Below are 26808 nucleotides of genomic sequence, written 5' to 3'. Positions count from 1 at the left end.
TTTCTGCCTCATTGAATGCAACTAGTTGCTTTGATGTTATCTGAAACTGGAATGTCACTCGAAAGGTCATCCACTGACATTTGTAATTTCATAAACAACCGACACAATAAAATGAATCTAAATGTGGAGAAAGAAATGCAATGCAGTCTGAACTAAACTATACTGTTAAATGTTGACATTTCTCTTCAGTGCACTTTCGAAACGCATTGGTTTTATCCTATCTAAGCCCTGCTAAGACTAATGAGTCAGAGAGACATTAGTCATCACATAAACTGATAAGTGATCACAAATGGACAAGTGCTCTCGGAAATCCAATATTTACTTAGTTCCGCTTATGTGCATCAAACGACACCCAACTTTCCAATCAGAAGATATGGATATAAAGTGTGATTTGCTCTATCGAATAAAGCACTTACTGAAACAAACCCAATCAGGAGGGAAGATGGTCGACTCTCTGACCTTTTCTACAGTGTGCGTTGGATCCTATAACCTGTTCCTGCCTTATCAAAGCACAGAGCAAACATACACAGACTGTGAGGGCTTTCTACTGCAAACAGGGGTTTAATCTAATTCCTCCGCCTAGTTATCGGCTTCTCTCCGGTTTCAGATGTAAACTGAGTTCAGCTTTTAAACTTGCACTTGTAAAATCACACATTCTCTTTCCCCTAGAGAGACGCTAGAGTGTTTGTTGCACATTTAAAACCCATCTGATTAATTATTCAAGGGTATTATTTTCAGCATTCAATCTATTTCCTGCATCAGCGGTGCTGATAATGGGTCCCGGTGGAGTAGGAGAAGTCATGCATGCATATTCCTTGTTTATTCCATGCTCACCTCATAAGAACTTCACAGATGTACTGTACCTGGTGCAGAAATCAATGCTCACATTTGTATTAGAATACATTCAGGGAACAATTTCACAAACAGATGATTATAAGAACTCAACTATACTCCTGCTATGTGAATTAGTTTGAGGCATTTTTCTTTTGACAGTTTCAGTAACAGCTTGGGATGAGGCAGATTTTATTTATTTATTTATGTATTTATATCTAAGTCCCCAGAGGTTTGTATTTTTCTTTCCCTAGGTGCATAATTTCAGGCTTTTTCAGCAGATAAGTGCACACTGTCACTGTGAAAGTTCATTCGGTCTTCTAAATTAACTTAACAGGAAATGGGTGACTTCATTGAAATTATTTACAATTTGTGAATTTCAACACAATAGTTGTGAACTTAACCAGAAAATAAATTCAAATACACATATATACATCACATACATTATATGGCTATAGGATTCTGAAAAACATGTTTTTTTTTCAGTGTTGTTGTTAATGTTGTGGAAATTTCAGCAAACAGATTAACAGCAATAAAGAGGGCAAATTTATCACTCAACTGAACGCAGCACAAGCATTTTAAACATGTTTTTGCTCTGTCCGTGCAATAAATGTGTGTCCTTGAATGAGTGGGGTTTTATAACGTATTTAATTCAACGGCTCAGGTAATGTCAATGGAATGACCCATTTCAGGGGTGGCCAAAATTACGATTTTAAATGGGTCAGAGCAAGAAATGTATCTTCAAAGTTAATGTAAAGCTTCATTTTACAAGACTACTTTTTTTCATTCATTCATTTGACTGATTATTTCATTCATTCAGTTATTTTAGGTAGATTAATTATTTCAGTCATTCATTTGATTGATTGAGTCATTCATTCGATTGATTGATTGATTGATTCATTCATTCATTGATTCATTCATTCATTCTTCCACTGATTCATTCATTCATTCATTCAGTTGATGTACTCATTCGTTTGTTCGATTGATTAATTTATTCATTTGTTTGAATGATTTGTTCATTCATTCATTCATTCCTTCATTCGATCTATCCATCCATTCATTAGATCCATTGACTGATTGATCCATTCGATTGATTTGATCATTTATTTGTTTGTTTGATTCATTCGTTTGTTTGGTTGATTCATTAATTTGCTCAATTCATTCACTCACTCATTCATTCATTTGATTCATTCGTTCATTCATTCGATCCATCCATCCATTCATTCGATCCATTGATTGATTGATTGATTGATTCATTCGTTCAATTGATTTGTCCATTCATTCGTTTTTATTTACTTGTTCATTCGTTCGATTGATTCATTCATTTGACTGTTTAATTCATTCATTTATTCAACTGTTTCATTGTTCAGGTGTGTTTGATTAGGGTTGGAGCAAAACCCTGCAGTGAAGTGAACCTCTAAGTCTCATTACTGAAATCACTTCAGAATATGTATCACTGCATTCTGACAAAAGCCAGGATTTGAATACATTTTGACTGTTTTCATATGCTTGTGTTGAGCTTTTGCTTTTGGTTGCTTTCCCTTTTACTCTACAACAACAAGACAGTTAAGAAAAATGGCCTGTGTTTAGGACATGAAGTAGATCAGATTTGACCCTAGCACCCTTATGGGAGGTCTACAATGTCTCAACAGCTCTGAGAATCTTTTATGTGACAATCTGCACTTATACAAGTACGAACTACGAAGCACCACACATCTGTCATCTTCACTTTTTTATTCATGGACAGCACATCTCATAAAAAGGATGAACAAATCAAGACTAATGCTCTCAGAATAAACGCCTCTCTTGGGTAAACACTTAATGAGAGAAATGGCTCATTCAGTAAAATGTGTTGACTAAATGGAGACTAGCATCAAACACATTCGTCTCTGGTCCTCAGATTAGCATCTCAACTGCTGAGCTGTGTACTCAGCCAAAGGCAATGAGTTTCCTAATGAGCCAATGCACTGTAAAGCAAACATTAATATTAGCCAACAGACAATACATGGCCTTTTTAATGTTTATGGGCAGAACTCCAGAAATCTATTTGTTCTTTGCTATAGAGTGCCATCCAAATTAACATAATTTACATCTTTACAGAAATAAAAAAAATAAAGGGAAAAAAACCATGTATTTTAAAAATCGGTTTATAAATTCAACTCTGGGGTGATTAATTCATGACTAATCATTAACTACAAATTAATCTGTAATAAAATAGTCTACATGATCAGGATATCTTGTATTTTACATAACAATGGCAGATAAATATATTAATCAGAAAACAACTGCATGGCATGTCCATTTATGAAACAAATGATGTAGGCCCTACTTTTATAAATGTATGTTTCCCCAGATTAACACAACATTCGCTTGCTAAAGTAAATGTGCATTTGCCATCAGAAACGGATAATTTTGAGAGTTTATAAATGCAAATACCCCAACGCCCTCAGAGAAAAACAGATTTGGCATTCCACACAGCACACACGATAACAAATACATTTTTATCAATGTCGCAGTAAGAACGAGCTTTAATTTAGCGGGGGGGTCGGGGGGTGGGGGTATTCTTCTCGAAACACATAACATTTCGAAATCCACAGCAAAAGGCGGGTCATAAAAGACAAATAGAGAAGAACATAAAAAATATTGTTAATATTTTGTATTTATCCTTGATATTAATCCTAAAATAATGTAACACGAGGTATCGGTAGTCCATAGCTGTAAACAGAGACAGTACATGAGGATAATAACTAAAAATAAAACAATACTCATTGAAGTACAATTAGAAGACCCACTTTTATCTTATCTATACCTTTATATTTCTAGTCTTACAAATTAGCTGAATTAAATATTAAATGAGAAGAAAATCATCAATCTAGTCCAGCCAGTTAAGCCTAAATGTTTGCCATCATGGCTGAAGAACATCAATGATTGTATTGCTATGCAAGGGACGACATATGAAACCCATGAAAGCACTAAAATTCAAATGCAATATTCCACAAACAGTGACCGAGGCCTTGCAAGCCAGTTAAAGTTTCAACAATGAGAAAGACCTGGTGTTGCAAGTCTTTTATTTCCAGCAAAATTGAATTCGGTCTCTCCAAACACCACCGCTCTTGATCTCCTATGCTCAAAGCAGCCATGTTAAAAATGACTGTAATAAGATTTTTGGGTGCTAAATTAAAGTGACTCCAGTAGCAGCAGAAACCATTATTTGTGTAATGGAGCATTTGCAGCGGAGACTCAGAGCATGATATCACAGAGAAGCTTATTTTCTTGAGTCAAGCAAACACAACAAAGCTTTGCTCAAACACCTCCCTAATCACTAGCAAGCTCACACAGCCCCATGAAGGTACAACAACAGTGGATGCCGAACACAAAATGCCTTGACTGCCCTCTACTGGCTACAGTGGCTTGGGTTAGGACAAGATAAGAGTAAAAGAGGTTTCTATTACAGTAGTTTATCCATTCAAATTCATATCCAAACATTGACTTTAAAACTGTTTACTTAAACATGCATTAGGCTAAAGATGATGTATAGTGATTGTATTATATCCTCCTGGTACCCAGGAATAGACTTTTGTCCTTTTAGTGAATTTCTCTGACATCATACATGTCACAGTTTTAAGTCACATTCAGAGCTTTTCAGAGATATCAAATGTTTGCAGGTTACGCCATGACAAAAACTTTTCCTTGATCTTTAAAAATGGCTGACATTAATTTAGTGATCAAATGTCGAACTCTTGTGGAAATGTGATCATATTTTGCAATTATCATTTAAATCTGACAAATTTTTCAAAATTGTTTGTAATAAATCAACATCTCAGGAACATGTTATTTGGTTTCTAATCAAAATATGACTTTCTGTTACAAAACAGGGCATTGATTTTATACATATCCACTGTAGAGGACACCAGGACTTAAAGCATGTTTATCAGGCATTTTGGGAGACACATGTGAACGGGGAAAGAAATTATATATCAACATTCCTATGAAATATTACAATTTATTATGAAAATGTTGCCATTTTTTTGCCTTTTTTTCATTACATGTTGCCCCAAGAACACATTCATATGCAAATTAGATAATGTGTGATACATTGTATTGAATAGGACTACCCATGGCCATTTTACCCACATATTGCATAAAGTAAAATGGTATATCAATTAATTCCATTATATCTTTCATACATAGTTGAGAATCACATTTATGCAAAGTTTGCTTAAAAACCTAAACCTGAAACCAAAAAATTGATTGGTGAATGAAATTAAAAATCCCATTGTTTTTGCCTATACATGTAATTTCATGCCTTTAAAAAAAATAATATATAATAATAACAATAACAATAACTGAGTCCTGGTGTCCAATACAGGGGACATAGCATAATATAATATAAGAATAAAATAGCCTATATTAATATATATATATATATATATATATATATATATATATATATATATATATATATATATATATATATATATATATATATATATATTATGCTCATGAATGACAAGCTTTTTGGATTCGCCGTTTCAGATGCAGTAACATTTATATAAGTTAGTAGTAACATAAAAAAAAAAAAAAAGTAAATAAATAAATACATAAACACCAGCTTCCACAGTGCCAATTACTCAAATCATAGCTAGTCAAGACTAGATCATGGGCCTATACTGAAAATGACCCTGTTATTAGCCTAACTGTATTGAAAATATTTAATAAAAATGCAGGTACAATATGCATCGTTTCAATGTGGATATCAGCAGCAATCACATGGCATCTGTAATTAAAGTTTCAAACCACTTCTTACCTTGTCCTTGTCTCAGAAGGCAGGTTGCTCTGAAAAGAAGAACTTTCCAATTGTTGCTGATGGATGGACTTCCGGAACGATAGTCCAAACGCAAAATTTCAGAAACGTTAGTCCAGTTTGCATGAGATACAACTACATCCATGTGACCGTGACATTACACTCACGTGACGCATTTAAAACGACTTGTTTGAGTTCGATGCGGGATCATCAGCTGACTCGACCATGGGGGATCAGTTTGTAAAAGAAGTCCTCAGTCTGTGTTTGCAAAGGCTTGCTATAGAAGAAGCTACTTACTCTGAGCTCGGTAAGATATTATTGTCCCTATTTAGTTGAATTCTTAAAATTTTAATATTATATCTTATCTTATATTTGACATTGCTCTCAAATTAAAACCTACCTGTCCCCTAGGTCCAATACGTCTGTCATTCGAAAAGCATAATTTTGCTTGATTGTTTAGTTTTGTTGTTTATCTATTTCTAATGCATTCATATTTGGTTGTTCTTTGTGGTTTATTTAAACATGTGGGCCACCAGCAGCATATGTGTGTTGTGCAGATGTCAGTTTTTACAGTGTAAGGTACACTTGTTTTGGCATGCTCATATTTGCTTTTGCTCTGGTTTGTTTGAATGCTGGTCTCAGAGCAAGGTGTTCAAAAACTAATTCATCCTGGTTCCAAAAGCCTCTTCAGATCCCTGACAGTGGATTGAAAATTGGTGTACACGACCATCTTCCTTAGGAATTTGATGGATGATGATGATCTGTTGTTCGCTAGTGATTTTTCCAGTGTTTTTAAAACCCCAAATTTTCATGTTGCTACCGTTCAAAAGTTTAAAATCAGAGTTTTTGTATTCGAATGAATACTCTTAGGCTGCCATTCATTTGATCAAAAATACAGTAATATTGTGAAAATTACACTTTAAAACAACTGTTTCTCTTTTTTAAAATGTAATTTATCCCTGTGATTGTAAAGCTGAATTTTCTGCAGCCATTACTCCAGTCTTCAGTGGCACATGATCCATCAGAAATGGTAGTATTGAAATACTCACTGTAAAATGGTATTTTTCTACGAATTACTTTTTCTGAGGCTAAATTAATCTCCCATTTAATCCAAACCAGAAAGAACATTACTGTCTCGGATAGCAATCACAACTCTGAAAATTGCATGCCCAGTCTATAATAAAACAGTGCTTTGAACTTCAATAATATGTCTGCTGGGTTTTCATTGTGTCAGAAGAACGTATTAAAACCACCCGTCCATCCATTTTCCAAACCGTTTGTCATATGTCGCAGGGATGCTGGAGCCTATTCCAGCGTCTCGGGTCATAGGGAAACGCCATGAATGGATGGCCAGTCCATTGCAGCAGGGCTATATTAAAATCATTTCGAGGTAAAATAATCATTTTGAAATTACTGTTATTTTCACATGGAGGTAAAACTGAAGGCAAGTCAAGTCAATTACAGTGTAACGTGAGGGATAATTTATATATCTGAAAAAATGTAAGGTGTATTGTTTGTACCGTGCTTTTGAAAGCCAGCAATACATCTTATTTAACATTTGGGGTTTTAGAAGCAAAAGGGAAAGTAGTTATTTTTTAAAAGCACTTATTTCAGCACAAATTACCCACATTTCTATCGTTAAACGTTGTGTAACAGCGTCATATCTTTGTGCTAGAAGTATAAGAAAAAACTGCTTTTAGAATATGCATGTTTTGCCTTGATAGTCCATCTTTGATCAGAATATATCGCCATATTAAATTCTCACCAGTTGTCTCTTATCTTCAAGAATTTATTGAGGTTGTGAAGAACTTTGAAGCTGCCCGGAAGAAATGGCTGCATGCAGAGCTGGAGCTGAAAAAACAGAAGGAGCTCCTAGTGAAGTCTGATGTTGCTCGAGCTGCTCTGGAGGTCAAACTCAAACATGCTCGAAACCAGCTAGACGTGGAGATCAAGAAGCGCTACAAAGCTGAGGCAGACTACCAGTGCCTGGTTAGTTGAGAATGTTATGTTATGTTATGTTATGTTATGTTATGTTATGTTATGTTATGTTATGTTATGTTATGTTATGTTATGTTATGTTATGTTATGTTATGTGTCCAGTTGGTCAGTCCAGCATTACATGACCAACTTATGGACTTGGTGGAGGGCCGCAAGTGCTGAGAGGGTCTTTGAGTACAGGGGCCTTAATGTTCATGTGTTAATGAAAGTTCATCAAACAGAAGTGCTCTTTGATTTATTGACCATCCATGTGAAGACTAAAATTTTTACTGTTTAATGTTATTTTTGAGTATTATTTTTCTCTATTAATTTTCATAATAATTTCATAATGTATTTTGTAGAAGTCAGAGTATGTTGTACATATGTAGAGATCTGGGATGAGATATATTTTGCTTAGAGGTATGTGTGCAATGCAGCGTTCACTGAGCAGAGATGTTCCAATGATGATGATACATTAAATGTGTACAATTGCCATGTTCTTTACAAGGAAAGGAATGTTTCAACTGATGCAAATGTACCACAAATGTATACACCGAGGGATAGTGGATTGTACCATGTGCAAGCATGGCATATACATTCCATTTTTAAACCTAAGCAACATGTTTTTCTACCTTACAAGAAAGTTGAAAGTCACTCAGTGGTGTATATAAGCTCAATCTTACTGTACTACGGCAGAGAAACATTGCGAACACATGGACCTGGCACGAATACAACATCTTCTCAAGTTTCTCTCCTATGCTGACGAATAAAGATTTTACTTGGCAAGATAACTGGTGTCCGGTTCCGTGAATCAAATAATAACTGTGAAAAAGGCTTAATTCCAAATCTACACATGTGAGAGTATATTAATGATACTTATGGTGTCTTATTAATTATTTTGACAGGAGCGGCAGATGCAGTTGATCTGTGACATACTGGTGCATGACAGCAAGTCAAGTGCCTGTCTCAATGAAGAGCAGAGGTCAATGCTGACCAGCTTCAGTCATAAAGGAGCCAGTGTCCCACAACACCGAGGAAGACGGTACCTCAACGTTCAGCATGCTCTTCATTTAGTTCTCAGTTCGCTGGTGTTTTTCCCCCCTTTCACAATGCTGTTTTCCATCATGTGTCTTTATATCAGGTTATCAGTGATTGATGAGTCCTCCTTCCTGTCGCACTCTGACATTAGTTATGACAGAACGGATGATGATTTGGTGAAGTATCACATTTAGTATCATTTTTATTCATGATGTAGGATTATTGTCAGACACAAGCAAAGTGAATATGCATAAAAATCACTGAAAAGCTCAAAACAATTGTTTCTAAAAAATTATTTCACTGATATGATTTCTAGGACTTGGACAGCACAGCTTTTGTTAAGCCTCTCAAGTCAAGAGCTCGTGAGAGAAGAGTAAGTGCTGCTAGTTTACAGTACTTATAAAAAATTATATAAAAATATATATACTTCTACACATATATTGTGTCTATGTAATTTATTCCTGTGATGGCAAAGCTGTAATATGCTGATTTGCTGCACAAAAAAACATTTATTATTATCAATGTTAAAAACTGCTTAATTGTTTTGTGGAAACCGGGATGCATGGTTTTCAGGATTCTTTGATGAACAGAAAGTTTTATAGTGAAATAACTGCATTTATTTAAAATAGATATATTGTGTAACAATGTAAGACTTTATTGTCACTTTTGATCAATTTAAAAAAAAATTATTACCTCACCTCAAACTTTTGAACTGTAGTGTAATTGGAAAAGCTTGGATTCCAAATATAGTTTTAAGTAGAAAAAAAAGTTATAACATGAATATGAAATATTTAAGGTTCTGCACTAATTATGGCTTATAAGTAGTATTTGTGTCATTACAATAGAATGTGTTATGTTGTTGTATTTTGTTGTTATAATATAAAAATGTTTAGATCTAAATTTGATATTCCCATTACTCTTTCAGATTTCTCAGGTTATAAAAGTGATGTCATTATGTGTGCTAGTATATAGTTTATATAATGTACGTACTTATGCCGTTGTGTTGTATGCATAGCGTGAGTAGTGTGTTCACACTTACATTTTTTTAAAAGAAAAAGTACACTTTAATGACCTGAACTTAATAAGCCGGAAAAACAAAGAATGTGTCTGAAATCGCCCCCTATACCCTCATTCACTATTCCCTACATTACTCCACTAATATAGTTCACTTTACCGAGTGAATGAAAACGAGTAAGTGAATTCGGACACCGAGTGGGCTGGAAGGGCTGCCACTTTTGCATAATTTGTGCTTGCTGTTTATTAATCATTTGAAACTTAGCAAACAGGCAGCTCCAGTTGTAAGATAAAAAGATTTATCTTGAACTCTGTCATGGAAACTATGTATAAACCTTAATTAAACAATTTAATAATCAATTAAAAAGGAATTTATACCTGTATGATATTCCGCTGAAGCCCCATTGGACGGATGGATGGATGGATGGATGGATGGATGGATGATTCAGCTGCGGGTGCCGTCTTCTGATCAGACGCGGGAATTCATTCAGCGTGTTTCACAATGCATTATGGGTATTCTCTAGCTGTTGCCGTAAATCGGCAACACTCGTTATTGTGGTGCATTGTTGGATTGAATGAGTGCTCTCAATAACGTCCACTATGGTTTCGGACACCACTACAAATGGCTGTCCCCTCAAATAGTGTACTATAGGGGGCGATTTCAGACACATCCTAAGAGTAGAATGTTGCACACTTCATGCACTCAACTGTCGCAGATTTAAATACAAAGCGGAGGGGGAGGGGCTCTCAGACTCCAATGTTGAATGACAAAATAACCTTACACGAATACACGATTTAGTACATAGTGTATAAGTGCATAGTTCCTCATTTGGGACGCAACTATAGTTTTGTGCTAGTCGTAATGTGTCTCACTTTATCAGTGCTTGTTTTTTAGCGTTCATCAATGGGCCCAAGTGTTGGTCCTCCGACTTCAAAACGGGGAAGAGTCAGCGGGCGTTCAGGAGATCTACTAGGGACAAGACCAATGGAGAAGGTTGGTAGAAGTTTATTAAGTCTTATATTTATTTTTCTCCATCTCATTTATTCTAAACAAGTAAATGCAGAGAAGCGTTTCAGTATAAAAAATCCACGAAAAGGAAAACATTAAGCAGAAATGATCTGCGTATTGAATATGTGATGCCGCTATGCATCGTTTGAGTCATCCTGTTAAAGTCAGTATAAAATATATATCCTATATTGCCATTTAATGAAATGGCTCCTCCTGGCTTAGATGTCAGTTGGGATTGTAGCACACAGTTAGCAAAATGTCAGGTATGTTTTGTGAAATGTAGAGTCTCCTTCATTTTTTTCCCCTTCTATCAGTAGGGGGATCATAATATCCCCTCTATAGGTTAGTCTGGTGTCGTTTCTCATCAGCTCGTTCGTTCATCAGTCCCTCATCCGACTGCTTGCCATCATATTGGCCACACCCACCACTACACTTCTCGGATGAGAACAGCAGTGGACCATGTCCTGTCTGTCTCCCTCCATGGGACTCGTATCACTCCCACTCAGCTGGCACTGATCACTAAGAGAGAAGCAAAGCAATTTGGCACTTTGAGAAACTACATTTGTCCTTGTTGCCAGGAACGTGGACATGAGCTTGATAACCAATTGTTATGCTACTCTAAGGGTCTTCCATTCCAGCAGAAAGAATGATTGGCTTCAAATGGATTTTTTGTGTGTGTTTTTGTGTGTATGTGCTAAGGAAATCGAGACAACGGTTGTGAAGGCGTCTGTCACTACCCCAGAGAGTGGAGGTCAGATTCACATGGTAATAGACATAACCCAGGAGACTCCAGAACATCCATCCAGGGCTTTCAGAAATGAAGATTTCCCGTCTGTTGATGGTAAATAAGCCTCGGAGGCGCCACTTTCACTGACACATTCTAACCTTCCCAAACTAACCAGAGTCGTGCATGTAGAACAAACGTCTGTGTGGGCACATAGTGAAGTCACAGAGGCTGAAACGCTTGTTGAAATGGAGGTGATCGCCCCTGAGCCGGCCGTCCCTCAGCACTTCATGCCCATCGTGGATAAGACTTCCCAGCATGTATTTCAGCAAAAAACAGTAGGAGGCCATTCAGCAGTACTTCTCAACATGTTGCGTGGCTTTTACACCTGGTATTTACATCTGTTTCTTGAGTCATGTATCAAACATGTATTAGATTCTATTAGTTTCTATGACTTTACAAGAGATTGATTACATTGGTCAGAAGAGAGAAAGATGTCAGATTTGGAGTTACATTTGTAATCACTCCCTCAGCTGATGTATTAGAAACACTCACGCAGCAGCATTAACTAGTTTTCTGTCATTTAATGCCAAAGTAATATAACACAATGTATAGTTTTATAAATGTACATAAAAGAAAATGTAAAAAAAAATTATATAATTTTGGTAGATTTACGATGTGAATAACTCTGAGAATATGTCATCACAATATGTGAAAAAGTCCATATAAAATAGTTTTTTATTTATTTTAATGGGTCTCACTTTCCATTGCTATATGCTATAATATACTTTCCATTGTATATGGAAAGCTATGCTATAATATACTTTCCATTGGGTCATCCAATGCTATAATTTAATATAAACTTAATCTAAAAATATATTTTATTTTATTATATGAACATTTTAAATAAACATTAATTTATTATATAAAATATAGTTACTATTCAGTGTTCATCATGCTATTATTCCAGTACATAATATGTATATAATGTAAAAAAAAAGAAATTCAATAAGGAAATACTGCCAAACGTCCTGTTTCTAGTTCACTATTGTTTAAAATAAGTGGCTGAGGTAAAAAAAAAAAAAAAAAAATATATATATATATATATATATATATATATATAAATAATTAACAAGACCCATGATAACACCAATCTGACCTTAACATGCTCTACTGCACATCTTATTGTGTTGGTTTTGTTTTTAATTGTTGGTGTTGTTATTATTATTAAACTGCCAGAGTAATACAGCCTTAAATTGTAAGAGGCAGGGGACTATAAATTGACCTTGGAATTATTTAAAATAAATACAATTAAAAAAAGAAATGCCAGGTGTAAACAGGGTCTGTGTTTGATGGCACTGTGCATGTTGCGACTGACCGCCAAGTCAGCGTTTAAAATTTTCTAGGTGATTCGTCCAGAGACATGCATACCATGTGGGAAGAGGATTCGCTTTGGGAAGATGGCCGTAAAATGCAGAGACTGTCGAGTGGTGAGCCATCCTGAGTGTAAACAACTATGTCTGGAGAAGTGCAGCCCTAATGCTCATGGTTCAGCTCAGCCCAATACGGTATTCACCTTTCATACTGTAGTAGTGTACATGCATTTTCTTATGTAAAGATGACATGTTAAAATGTTCGTTTTTTTCCCCCCTTTATAGGGGACATTAGAGAGCTTTGCCCCCTCCACACGTCCACGGATTCCCTCTTTGATTGTTCAGTGTGTTCATGAAATTGAAAGAAGAGGACTTGAAGAGGTGTTTAAATAATACACCAACACAGGGATAGTTTCTCAAGCTGAAAGTATAATTACAGGGCTTGAATCATAGCACTGTATAATTGAGTTTAATTTGGATTTTCAAATCATATTGCAGTACATTACAACATCCAGTTACAGTGTATACAGTTGATCTGATATCTCACTCATCATCTCACTGATATTTTCTGTCTGACTGCGGTACGTAGAGGGGTATTTACAGAGTGCCGGGAGGAGAGCGACTGGTGAAGGAACTGAGGGAGAAATACATGTGTGGGAAAGGCCTTATGATGCTCCACAAAGTAGAAGAGGTTCATGCTGTCTGTGGACTCCTCAAAGACTTCCTGAGGAAACTCAAGGAGCCTCTCATAACATTTAAGCTTCACAAAACGTTTATGGAAGCTTCTGGTAGGTTTTCTTAATAATGATATTATGGAGAAGGATTTAAATTTAAATTTAAATATGCACTACTGAGCAAAAGTTTGAGGTTGGTAAGATTTGTTTTAATGTTTTTGAAAAGTATCTTCTGCTCATCAAGGCTGCATTTATTTGATTAAAAAACAGTAATACTGTGGAGTATTAGTACAATTTAAAATAACTTTTCTATTTGAGTATATTTTATAAGTGTTATGTATTCTGTGAAGCAAAGCTGAATTTTCAGCATCATTACTCCAGTCTTCAGTGTCACATGATCCTTCAGAAATCATTATAATATGCTGATTTGCTGCTCAAAAACATCTTATTCTTCACCTTCTCCTTCTCTTTTCAATTTGTTGTTGAAAATAATGTTCAAAAAAGCATTTTTTAAATATTTTTTCCCCATTATAATAGCTTACTATCACTTTTAATTAAACATTGTTTTAATTAAACAATTTAAACATTAATTTATATATATATATGAAGAGTTCAGATGCAAAAGCCTCTAAGTGCCATCTGAAACTTTCTTCTAGAATGATCATTTTTATCAAGCTCGTATATTTAAGTTCAGTAATTTCACTTAAAGGGATACTCCACTTTTTTTGGAAATAGGCTCATTTTACAACTCCCCCAGAGTTAAACAGTTGAGTTTTACCGTTTTCGAATCCATTCAGCCGAGTTTCTGATATTTAGAAGAATATCAGTAACCAGACAGTTTCTGGTCTCATTGACTTCCATAGTATATATTTTTTCCTACTATGGAAGTCAATGAGACCAGAAACTGTCTGGTTACTGATATTCTTCTAAATATCAGAAACTCGGCTGAATGGATTCGAAAACGGTAAAACTCAACTGTTTAACTCTGGGGGAGTTGTAAAATGAGCCTATTTCCAAAAAAAGTGGAGTATCCCTTTAAATGGCAATGAAAATTACCTATGAATTGACATTTAAGTGAAATTACTGAACTTAAATATACGAGCTTGATAAAAATGATCATTCTAGAAGAAAATTTCAGATGGCACTAAGAGGCTTTTGCATCTGAACTCTTCATATATATATATATATATATATATATATATATATATATTACAGGCCCCAAGCTTTCAGGCTAAAATATTCATGGTTAAATATTATAATTCAATATTTACAGTGTTTATTTAAAGAGCACTTAAAACTTACCGTAGTTTTTACAGCAGGCATTCAGGGCTTACTGGTCCTTCCAAACCATGCAAAAAAAAATCATGTGATCCATTGGACTCGCCCTAGACTCGCCCTACTCTGGTCTCAACCCAAACTCGAATGAACAGGTCTCGACTACAACACTGGATGAAATGTTTTCAGTGCAGAAAAACTGACATTTGTGGGACCGAGTCATTGAATTGGTTTCAAAAACTGTATGTCCCAAACATATTGTCCTTACTCCCTAAAACTTTTTTCCCCGCTCAGTCATCATCGAGTCTGTCAGGAGACCCATCTTGTCCTGACATTAATAGTCTCAATTTGACTTTCACAATTTGGTATTCTTTGAGCAGTCTGACTAGATTATCCAAAATGGTTGCAATTTTGCAGAGGGTGGATTCTATAACAAGCGTCTGGCGCTTGTGTATGCCTGAGGCACGAGGACGTATGCTACCCTCATTCATTTTGGGGCGGATGGTTATTTCCCATTACTTGTGATATAGTTGACAAGTCCCTGATGACTCGGAAACAATCAATGTCGAACGTTATCTCCCAAACCAGCGCTTGTCTTTTTCAGCGTTTTAATTTCAGTCGCCGCTGCTGAATGGAGGGTAAGTGGCAGATTTAGGAGCAGTCAGGGTGCTTCTGCTATTATTATGGAGTTTTTTTTTTTCCCCTAGCCCTCATAGATTCAGGATGACTCCAGGGTAAAGTACCTCCCTTTTAAATTATAAATTGGATTGGATGTCATGGGGAGAGTCATATTGTCTAATTTCCTTGGCTAGGAATGGTTGTAGCATATAAATGAGAGAAAGTCCTTCATAATGCATTGCTGCTACAGGTGTTTGTTCCTGCTCACTGAAAACTAATATCCTTAAGTCAGAAAAGTTGATAAAGTGATTAATTCACCTATAATATCGGATATATTGCTCTTGTAATGGAGCGTAATTGAATCTGATACTGTGGCTGGCTCGACAAAACAGTCATTTTTTTCACTCACAGAGATGGCTGATGAAGACAAGAGCATAGAAACATTAATAACGAATATCAAAGAGCTGCCGAAGCCTAACAAAGACACCCTGGCCTTCCTAATACTGCATTTGCAGAGGTAAAATGCTTTAATTTAGATATTTCTGCAACTCTGCCTTCGTATACTTTTTTTTTTTTAAAGCATGCTTACTTGTTTTGCAACCGCATTCATGTTGTTTCTCAGGGTAATGAATAGTCCGTCGTGTCAGATGGATCAGAATAACTTGTCCAGAGTGTTTGGCCCCACTATCATCGGTCACGGGATGCTAGAACCTTCTCCCATGACCATTATGAGAGACACAAACACACAACCCAAAGTGAGTTGCTAGAAAATCAGGATGTGATCAATTGCTTGTGTATTTATCTTCTATTTCAAGAAATAAACCTATTCTAACTTCTTTGCAACAGGTAGTGGCTCGGTTACTGTCGTTCCCCTCAGATTTCTGGGAAGGCCTGCTAGCTGAGAAGGATCCACTTGTCCCTCCTGTGGTTAATTCCAACATCAGCAATGTCGGTCCAAGCACTAGCAGAGGTACGTGCATTAGTATCCACCATGTGTTGAGTTAAGTCAGTCGGTTAAAGTTAAACTGCTCACTTATTGCAAATTTCATGCCATTTAAATTGTTCTCATGATCTTCTCTATTTGTATTTTTAATACAATGTGTACATTTTAACTTTAATCATTAACTTTGTTCCTGAATGTGTCTTTCAGATAAGATATTCAAACCTCTGACCTCTCCTGAGATGAGTAAATATTCTAAAACTACATCCGGCGGCTCAATCAAGGGTCGGATCAAGCACTTTGGTGGCACTTTCAATAACCCGTAAGCTACTAATCCTCATGCAACTTTTATTGTATTGGTCTTGAGCTTACTATTGCATGCTTTCATAACAATTCTCTCCTTTCTAGAAGCAAACCAAAAAATGAACCAGGAAAAAAGAAATTCTTCACATCGCCCAAATGATTTGTGTGTGTATAAATGTGTATTTTGTGTGCCAGATAGTTGCACTGGGACACTTTGCTTCAATGGCTTGAACTGTTTTTTCCTACCACGCGAAATGAAACTCTTTAGCACTTTATATCCTATCTTGGAAAATAACTTTTCTTATGAATTTAAGTCTGTCCGGAAAGAAAGAACCTTTAAACATGAGACTACACTCTTTGTATTGTTTTTGTAAAGGGTTTAAATGTTTTTTATAATAATCATGTGTAAAAATAATGTCCTGGAAAATATCTAAAGGCGGTATAATATAAACACGGTGAAATATTGATTTGAAATAAACTAGATGAATTCATGTCTTGTGTACTTTGTATAAGTCACATATGGATGGCACCGTCTGCATTAGTGCCCTCAGAAGTCAGGCAGTAGCTCTGGGAGATTTTAACTCTTTCCAAACTGCAAAAATGTTTTGGGGCATTTTATTTCTATTATTAATGTGATGTCTGTAATTGAATAATTTGTCTTGGCCTTTCAAGGTTAAGAAAAATAATTGATGGTCTTGTAGCTCTTTCACCATAAATATAGAGACATTGTGATTTTCTACAAGGCCAGCAGTAAATTACTTTATTACCTTACGTGACTTAATCAAAATGTAATTTATTGCAGACGTCTAACTATTGCACTGCGCTCGGCTTTCATACAGAGAGCAGTCACAGAAACATCAATTATTCAAAACAATTACCAACACGACTGGTATCCAATTACAGGATTTTACCATTTGTCTTACCGTTTTTTGTTTTACATGACATGTTAAATGCTGGAACGAAATGGTAACAGTGCACAAATAACCTGCCTTTTTTGCACCTTTCTTTGGCATTTCACTGACACAAGGGAGCCAACAAGCTGTAAATAAAATACATTTCAAGTCTTTTCAGAAACAGATTGACAAAGTGATTTTCTGTAGCAGAATTATGTTAGCATTTGTTTTATCCAGCTTTGACATGATGACACTGGTGGTAAATCTGTGCACAATACAGCATCAGACATTTTTACATGAACACCCCTGAATATTCAGATGATTCATCCATTATTAATGTTTACTTTCAAAGATCTGTTTTTTGTAGATTTGTATGCAAATGCCGTACACTGAAACTACAGTATGATCTGGTTTTTGAAGCTTCTGTTGAGGTCTTTATGTGGCAGGACGATGGAGTTGAGAATGATGACCTCAGATGGAATATTTACATTGCAGCCTGATGAGACAGAGGGAGAAGTATGTGTTTAGATAAATCACTCAAAAACATAATGTATTCATGATGGTGTCCTATAAAATTACCTAGAATTGTAATGGAAGGTGTTAATTTTCCATCTCTGAAGAGTGTCTCGCTGTCAATTTTGGCATACGGGTCATTAGGATTCGGATCACTAGGGGTACCTTCTACTCTGGCCCATTTGCCAATAGTGCTGCCCCAGCCCACAATACTGTTCAACACACAACTGTGATCCTACAGAAGACACGGTCAGTTTATATGCTGTATATTGTGTTATTATGAGTCATTGGTTTCAATTTTCAGACAAAGCAAAATGGAGAGAGAGTGGCATGAACTCACCTGTAAAGTAGCACCATGGAGGATGATGGACTCCCTCACACGAACTCCTGCGCCGATCGTTACTCCTGTTCCTATGGACACGTTTGGTCCTAACTGAAGGGGAAAGAAACACCAATATAACATGGTTATTTATAATGCAAATGATAAAACAAGTCAACTGTCCAAAAATATTTTGCACACAACAATCTCTGCGCCACTAACATCACCAAGTGAAATTGCAAAAATAGTTTTCACCGTCGTTTCCAAAAATGGACCCCATATGGTTTAGTAATAATGACCTGGGTCCAACTGTGTGTGATTCCTTAGTGCATGTTATTCTAAAGCAGAGATGCACAAACCAGGGCCCGTGTCTGTCATGCCTTATCAAATTGGAGAAAACTTTAATTTGTCATTTCTCTCTTCTTTTTTTTTTTTTTTACATTTGTACATTTGATTTAAAAAATCTAAATATTAACATACAATTGTTGGATATAATGCAACACTTTGCTGTACTTTTGGCCCATGCCCCCCAATAAAGATTGACATTTGGCCCTTCGAAGTAAAAAGTTTGGGAAAAATGTACTGTAATAATCACTTGACTAGGGAACTGATGACTTTTCTTTTGACATGACCAAGACTACACAGATAAAATAATGTTATGTTAGTATTAGTGCTGTCAAATCGATTAATTGCATCTAACAAAAGGTTTTGTTTACATAATATATGTGTGTGTGTGTGTGTGTATATATTATTATATTTATATATATATGTATATGTCTGTGTGTGCGCGTGTCTGTGTATATATACATATACACTGATATACTACATATATATATATATATATATATGTACAGTATATATACACACACAGACATATGTATAATATGTATAATATATATAAATATAATAATATATACACATATTATGTAAACAAAAACTTTTGTTAGATGTGATTAATCTCAACTAATCGATTTGAGGACTCATGTGTGTGACATTATGGGTAAAATACTCTGGACTACCATAGTTCCAGATCCTTGTTTATGTTTGTTAAATGATGATACCATTTTGAATTTTAAAGTAACATATAGGAGAATGCTATTTTGTGGCTTTACAGCAGCGAAAAAAACAATTCTAGAATATTGGTTTAATTCAGAGATAAATTTACTGAAACACTGGTTGTTGAATGTGCAATCAATGGCTAATTTAGAATACTCAACAGCCAGATTTAACCGGGCAAAGCCCCAAACTGTGTCGGACTGGGGATATTTGGTTGTTGAACTGAATATGCTCCTTAGAGGACTATAACATGTGTTTATTTGTTTTCTTTTTTAATTTTATGGGCCCATCTTCTCTTTTGTCTTTTATGTTACTGGTATTAAGTGTGTACATATGTTTCCCTTGGTTTTGACTTTTTCTTTTATTGTGGTGACGGTCAGTGTTTGAGTGCTGTTTTGTCTATGTTTATGTTTATGTTAACTTTCAATAAAAAGTTAATCACACAAAAAAAAACTAATCGATTTGACAGCACATTAATTTCAAACCAAACATACTTAACATAAAATCAAATATTATTGCAAATATTTTGCACATTTCCTGCTGAACATCCCATTTTACGCAGAAGTGCAAGTTGCAAATGTTTAATACATTGAAAATGTATTGTGTTGAGAAACTCTAATCAATTTAACTATAAAAGAGAACTTACTACAGCAGTTGGATCAATGTTGGCAGTTGGATGTATATAAACATTTCCTAAAATAAAATAAAAAATGCATTAGAAGGACTGCATTAAAAGCTTTTACAGGCATAAAAATGTGATATTTCCACGAAGCATTTACCTCTGGTCTTCGGCCCTCCATCTGTATTGGTAGCTAACCTCTCTGGATGTGTCTTGTGATACTGGTTAAGATACAAGCGGCTTGCATAGATCGCAGATCTGACAGAGGGGAGGGTTAATAGTTAATTATACATTAACTATAATAACACAAACATTATCAAATGTGGTTACAGAGAACATGATCAGAGCATACATTTAATGATACAGCATATGTCAAGAACTAACCCTGCAGATTTGATCTGGCTCCAGAAGCGGTCTGTTTTGTACACATATAGCTTGCCCTGTCCTGCCAGTGCAGTGAAGATGTCCTGTTCCAGACGGATCACCTCTGCCCGATGCCAGCCGTTGGACTGCTCTTCTCTGAGAACAGCACACAATGCATAGTAGTAAATAAAAGTTTTCTTTTCACCCTCTGGTGATGTCAGGAAACTTTTTCTAATATCCAGGACAGAGTATGACATAAAATGACACTATGATGGACAGTCATTTAAAAAGGTACAAATGAATGAATGAATAAATGAATGAAAATTAAAGGTAAATGCTGCATATGCAGAGTGTTAAAACCAACATGAAAACGTGTCACGTTTATGAGGAAATCAGAGTATTTAGTAGAGTGCAACAGTCTGGTTAATTTTTGTTCTTACACAGTAATTTTTTATTTTGGGTGAAATATTCACAATACAGATTGTCACCATTCACGATGGATATTGTTGCATTTTTGTATTGTGATATATTGTGACACAATATATTGTTACACCCCTTATATACACATATATATGTTTTGCAATAAACTTAAAATAAGTTGTTTCTATATACATAATGAAAACTTTTAAATAATCGTTTTTAACTATGTCATTTGGACTAAAGCTGTTAAGTACACGGTCTTGTACCTTTATGTTTTTGTCTGATTTACAAGTTTGTAATGTTGTGGTTCACCTCGTGGTTCATAACTTATAATGCTTTAAAGCTATGGTAGGCAATGTTTTTCATAAACACTTTTCGTTATACTGGTTAAAACGCTCTTGACATCATGAGAGCAATCAATAATAGAAGTGGTTTAAATATATATATATATACAGACCCTTTCCAAAAAATTTGAATATCATGGAAAAGTTTATTTATTTCCATAATTCCATTCAAAACGTTAAACTTCCATAGATTATAGATTCAGGGCCCACAACTTAAACGATTTCAAGTATTTAGTTGTTTATTTGTACATAATTTGGGCTTCCAGCTCATAAAACCCACAAAAACAGGATTTCAAAAAATTTGAATATTACATGAAATCACACAGTAATTACACAGTGATACCATGGTCATTGAACCAGGTTTTGGTTCTTTTGGCAGTGTGGGCAGGTGCAAATCCTGCTGGAAAATGAAGTCAGCATCTCCATAAAGCTTGTCTGCTGAAGGAAGCATGAAGTGCTCTGAAAATGTCCTGGTAGACGGCTGCGTTGAGTGGACAGCACAGTGGACCAACACCAGCCGATGACCAACACAGACTGTGGAAACTTCACACTGGACTTCAAGCATCTTGGATTGTGTGCCTCTCCATTCTTCCTCCAGACTCTGGGACCTTGGTTTCCAAATGAGATGCAAAATTTGCTCTCATCAGAAAAGAGGACTTTGGTCCACTGTGCTTTATTAAATCCAGAGTCAATGCAGCCGTCTACCAGGACATTTTCAGAGCACTTCATGCTTCCTTCATTTTCCAGCAGGATTTGCACCTGCCCACACTGCCAAAAGAACCAAAACCTGGTTCAATGACCATGGTATCACTGTGTAATTACTGTGTGATTTCATGTAATATTCAAATTTTTTTAAATCCTGTTTTCGTGGGTTTTATGAGCTGGAAGCCCAAATTATGTACAAATAAACAACTAAATACTTGAAATCGTTTAAGTTGTGGGCCCTTGCCGAAATTGCCTACCCTAACTTTCCCAAACACTTTTTTAAAATCCCTATGGTAAAAAAAACTGTTCCGGAACAATGGCCGCTGATAAAGCAAATAATGTAGGTTAGGACTTAGTTTTAACCATTAGGATTTTACTGGATTTTGATTGTTAGGCTATAATATTATTGGTTAATATTATTATTCCCATCCACCAGACCTTGGTCAAGGTCAACAGAAAAAGAAAAGTAGTTTCAGAGGCAAAGAAAATTTAATTTGGATGAAAGAATATTAAAACAGACTTTGTATCAGGCCGCGGTTCTGCTGGATTCAGTTCGAAGTGGATTTCAGAGATCAAACCTGAAAAGCCTATTCATAATGGTGTAAAAAAAACGTGTGTGTCGTGTCGTTATCATCACACCACAACATGCTAACATGAATCTAGTTCACAGATCAAACAAGCACGTGCGCTCACTGCAAAACCTACATCACACTTGCTCCTAATCAGTCTACATCATAGCCAAACCAGAGCTTCAGCCCACGTTCAAACTTACCCCTCATACGAATATCTGATGATGGAACAGGAAACAGAATGATGGCAGACAGGAAGGAGTTGGAGGGGGAAAGACAAATGAAGAGAACCAAGGAAAAGAAATGGATTAAGTATGCATGCACTTCCACTCAAGAACCCTACAGGATTTATCCCACTCACAACAGCATGTCCTGTTGGTTCTTCTGGAAAACTTCTCCGATGTGCTGGAATATCTCTGGAGTGAACAGGTATATTCCACAGTTGATTATGTCACTCACAAATGTGCTGGGCTTCTCTACATAATGCAAGACCTGGGGGATATGATGAGACAATTATGGTCTTATTTGGTATCATGTAAACATGTTTTATTCATTATCAATTAAATCTTAACTGTAGTAAAATGTTTGAAATCCCCAGCATATCAAATGTATCCTTCCACACTGAAAACTCAAATACCTCATCAGATTTTTCATTCTCAACAATGCAGCCGTAGTTCATGGACTGTTTTCTGTTGGCCTAAAACAATCAGATTTAAGTTTATTCATTTGATTTTTAAGAACCACATCATGGATCGCTTACCAAATCTTAAGTTAAAAACAAGCTAATACTCAAGTGAGAATCCTGTTTTATAAGTGGCTTGTGCCCAGGAAAAGTCTGCATTATAAAACGTAAATGGTTTGATACAAAAATACAAGACACAAGAACTCCTTACAGTGGTGCCGAGGATGATGAAACTGTAAGCGTCTCCGTGCTCCTTCTGGAAGTCAAGCATCTCCGGCAGAGGAAACTCTGAGCACACGTCAGCATTCATGACAAAAAACGCCTCTGGACCGCCGGACAGGATCTGATCTCTGAAATGGTAGATTCCTCCTCCAGTGCCCAGAGCAGCATATTCCTGAAGGTATCTGAGGAAGATTTAGGACAATATAAATGAAAGACTTGATTAAAGGAACTTTTCTGATTTTCCAGCAATAAATACAAACGTAATATAATTAAGTAACTTACCTTATTGATATTTTGTAATCTTGTTGGGCGCATGACAAAAATCTGTTAAGTTCTTCATTGGGCTGATAAAAGCCAATGAGTAAGATCTCCTTCATATTCGGAAGCTTTAGAGAAAGAAAAGGTCAAACAATATATGAAATGTTAAACAAGGAAACAATAAAGCATTTATTTATTGCTATATGAACTGAGCATATATACCTTAGAACAAGCCTCAATGTGATGCTGCAGCATTGGCACTCCAGCCACTGGAAACAGAGGTTTGGGCACCTCAAAAGACAGAGGGCGAAACCGGGTCCCTGTATGAACAGCAGGAAAATACTAAATCATATACTCTAAAATAAACATAATTCACAAAATCATACACTCTATATTTATGAATTTAGGATACATTTCATGTCCAATGATGACAGTTATATTTTTCTAACAATTTTCTTCACAAAAATAATATTTTATGCATTAAGGGAAAGCATAATCTCAGACAAAGAGTTTGTTTGTTTGTGTTTGTGTGTGTGTGTGTGTGTGTGTGTGTGTGTGTGTGTGTGTGTGTGTGTGTGTGTGTGTGTGTGTGTGTGTGTGTTTAAATAACGACAATGCTGCATCTATTCTTGTAGGGTATATTTTATATCCTGCTTTGCATAACATCTCTTAAAATGACCAAAAAATAAAAAATAAAAACCTTTAAGGCAGATTTATCATTTAAAAAAATGCGCTGTAGTTAGTGACAGTATCTGCACAAAATAACAAAATATGACTCGTAATTCTTCATTACAGTGACAGTCACTGTAATATAATAAATAAAAGAGGCCCTAAACACATGTGATACTTGAAGAGTAGCACTTAATCAGAGTGTGTAGTGTCATACAGTTTGTCCATAACATAGTTGACAAATTAACCAGGGAAAACATCCTTTCCCTTATAATTTCTAAATTATGTTTAATGATAAAACTTGGCAACTACCAGATATATTGCACTGAAGAAATATAACTGAAACCAATAGTCATTTTATAGAGAAAGCATTTTGTTGTGGTAATTTTTTTGTTGATATGAAATGTACCTCCAATTATAGAACGAGTCTAACATCTGTGGATATAGGCTAGGCTATATATTAGTCATAAACAGTAAGAACAATAAGACATTCACCTATTCACTGATTATGCTATTAGACATAGGCCGCTATACACACTATACCAGGTGAATTGTGCATAAGTCCTTTGATTAACTTAACGTTATGTGTTTCATATTTGTCTAGTTATTCCATTCACACAATTTTCAATGATTCGAGTATGAGGGACATCACCTTTTTGAGGACCTCCGATTAGAATGACAGCCTTCAGCATGCTTACTTGCTTCTTATATACATATATATGACAAAACCAAAAAGCTATACAAATATTGTTGTTGACGTTGGACTGGAGTCAACAGGTAGTTGTAGTTGAGCAAGAGATAAGTACTCAAGCTCCTTAAGAAAATCACTTTGATGCATAAATGTCCTTACATTATTGGCATCAACGTGCAACAAAAAAATAAAATAAAATAAAAAGAAGAAAAAAATACAAGCAAAATATTTTATCTATCCTATTCCAAGGTAATCAACATGACAGCAGCAAAACCCAAATACATCACACAGCGACAGTTCCGGAAGTGCCAGAGATTCAAAATAAAAGAGGTTTTCAAAATAAAAGTAATCCTAATCCTAAACATATTCAGATAAACAAGAAATCTGAATTACATTTAGTTAAATTTTTTATTTTTATTTGATAAAAAATACAATTCTATCACTTGTGATTGTTTGGCCTACATTAAGTTTATTATTTCATATTTTTTTTACATTATTGTACATACAAAAATAATTTCCTTTCACAATATTCAAGTAAACTGAAAAATGTTCTGCTCTTTATTAATGGTTGTGTTCTGTGTGGCTACTTTCTTTTTTCGAGATCCTGCTCATTGTTATCTCTTACTCAAATAGTTCTAAAAGTTATGTTATGTTTTTGTTGAAAGTATAATAATGCAAAAGCTGGTTGAATAATGTATTGTGCTGTGGTGTGGTTAACGCTTCGCATGTTTGGACACAAACACATCAAACACATTTTGCAGCCTGCTGCATGAACACACAGCCATGTCTTATCTGCCAGCCAAGACTTCCAGGCAGGTCTTTTCCATTCTAACCTTTACATAGGCTATATCAACATTTGCAGTTTTTTATTTGTAACTGTTACTTTCAAAAACTCATGGGGAAATAACTATCACACTGATACCAGTATCAGATGCATTGCAGTATCAGAAGATGAATGATGTGCAAATAAATGCTCAATCTTGATGCTGTGTCCAGTAAACTGACAAAAAAGGGGGTTTCACATGTACACCAGGTGTGAATAGAGGCCATTTCTGACTCCTGCAGGACTCTGATAAGCAGGTCCTCTGCGGGGCATTTCAGACTCTTTCATGCTAATGCAGAATTATAAGAAGGAGGGATAGAGGTTACACTGAATACACTCATACATTTTCATAATTTCTTTAACCCACGGCTTGCTGAAAATTATTTTATCTTCCTTTTTTTATTTACAACCAAGAAAATGTCATGCTTCAAACAATGAGCATTAAGACATAACGTATCTCTAATCTATTGGATTTTATTTCCTTATCTAAAATATATCTCAATCTGATCTATTATATTTGATCTTTGCTGCCTTTAGAGCCATGCAGCCAGGGATTACAAAAAAGGGAAATTGCATTTCCTAAAATAGATATATCATTGCTTGCAATTAATAAAATATAAACACACACACACACACACACACACACACACACACACACACACACACACACACACACACACACACACACACACACACACACACACACATGCTGCATTTTAATTTTTTTATGGAGACTTTCCCTATATAATGATTTTTATATTGTACAAAATGTATATTCTATCCCTTTACACTAACCCATATCCTTCTACCCATCACAGACAACTCTACATACACACATTTTTACATACACAAAAAAAGAAGCTGTTTTCCTCATGGGGACCAAAATATGTCTCATTGCTGTCTGAATGGGAGAAAGTCTGACAATGTAAGTCAATGAGGTATTTGCAAACTTGGATCGTATATTTCTTGGGTTTTTTTTATTTATTTTTTAAGTAGCCTATTCTTGAAAGCTTAATAAATAGATGCTTCACTTGAGCATGAGTGTCCAAATGAACAGCTATGTTTTAGCGCCGTCTGTTGTT

At 35.5% G+C, this 26808-nt stretch overlaps 2 protein-coding genes across 3 annotated transcripts; one reads left to right on the top strand and one right to left on the bottom strand.

Moving 5' to 3' along the window:
- The first annotated feature begins 5696 nt into the window (after nucleotides 1-5696).
- Nucleotides 5697-17330, top strand: LOC311298593 (rac GTPase-activating protein 1). The gene is made up of 16 exons (XM_084421663.1): nucleotides 5697-5942; nucleotides 7422-7624; nucleotides 8518-8654; nucleotides 8754-8826; nucleotides 8967-9023; nucleotides 10560-10658; nucleotides 11373-11514; nucleotides 11590-11735; nucleotides 12804-12965; nucleotides 13056-13151; nucleotides 13360-13558; nucleotides 15749-15854; nucleotides 15960-16092; nucleotides 16184-16307; nucleotides 16488-16599; nucleotides 16686-17330. The coding sequence occupies exons 1-16, from the start codon at nucleotides 5861-5863 to the stop codon at nucleotides 16738-16740; spliced, it is 1926 nt and encodes a 641-aa protein (XP_084277789.1). The 5' UTR covers nucleotides 5697-5860; the 3' UTR covers nucleotides 16741-17330.
- gmppaa (GDP-mannose pyrophosphorylase Aa) lies at nucleotides 17326-25214 on the bottom strand. 2 transcript variants are annotated; one of them, XM_084421664.1, is made up of 13 exons: nucleotides 24865-25213; nucleotides 23766-23863; nucleotides 23568-23671; nucleotides 23275-23467; nucleotides 23019-23078; nucleotides 22743-22873; nucleotides 22585-22599; nucleotides 20365-20499; nucleotides 20141-20238; nucleotides 20008-20054; nucleotides 18327-18419; nucleotides 18053-18221; nucleotides 17326-17969 (listed from the first exon to the last, which is right to left on the bottom strand). In XM_084421664.1, exons 1-13 carry the CDS (start codon nucleotides 24902-24904, stop codon nucleotides 17869-17871), a joined length of 1284 nt encoding a protein of 427 aa, XP_084277790.1. In that variant the 5' UTR covers nucleotides 24905-25213; the 3' UTR covers nucleotides 17326-17868. The 2 variants fall into 2 exon arrangements, with proteins under 2 accessions (XP_084277790.1, XP_084277791.1); XM_084421665.1 differs by lacking the exon at nucleotides 22585-22599 and having other exon boundaries at nucleotides 24865-25214.
- Between the last annotated feature and the right edge of the window lie 1594 nt (nucleotides 25215-26808).

This window comes from Rutilus rutilus, assembly GCF_951802725.1.
Source record: "Rutilus rutilus genome assembly, chromosome: 10".
Taxonomy (NCBI): domain Eukaryota; kingdom Metazoa; phylum Chordata; class Actinopteri; order Cypriniformes; family Leuciscidae; genus Rutilus; species Rutilus rutilus.
Note: the sequence above shows the minus strand (reverse complement) of the source record. Positions and strands in the feature narration are given on the sequence as shown.

What these genes read in the sequence shown, in the direction of transcription:
- LOC311298593 (XM_084421663.1), top strand. Translation starts at nt 5,861, where the DNA reads ATGGGGGATCAGTTTGTAAAAGAAGTCCTCAGTCTGTGTTTGCAAAGG. An exon ending in AGCTACTTACTCTGAGCTCG is followed by an intron (nt 5,943 to 7,421) that starts GTAAGATATTAT and finishes CTTATCTTCAAG; the next exon opens with AATTTATTGAGGTTGTGAAG. An exon ending in CAAGAGCTCGTGAGAGAAGA is followed by an intron (nt 9,024 to 10,559) that starts GTAAGTGCTGCT and finishes CTTGTTTTTTAG; the next exon opens with CGTTCATCAATGGGCCCAAG.
- gmppaa (XM_084421664.1), bottom strand. Translation starts at nt 24,904, where the DNA reads ATGCTGAAGGCTGTCATTCTAATCGGAGGTCCTCAAAAAG. An exon ending in AATCGGAGGTCCTCAAAAAG is followed by an intron (nt 23,864 to 24,864) that starts GTGATGTCCCTC and finishes CTGTTCATACAG; the next exon opens with GGACCCGGTTTCGCCCTCTG. An exon ending in ACATTGAGGCTTGTTCTAAG is followed by an intron (nt 23,672 to 23,765) that starts GTATATATGCTC and finishes CTTTCTCTAAAG; the next exon opens with CTTCCGAATATGAAGGAGAT.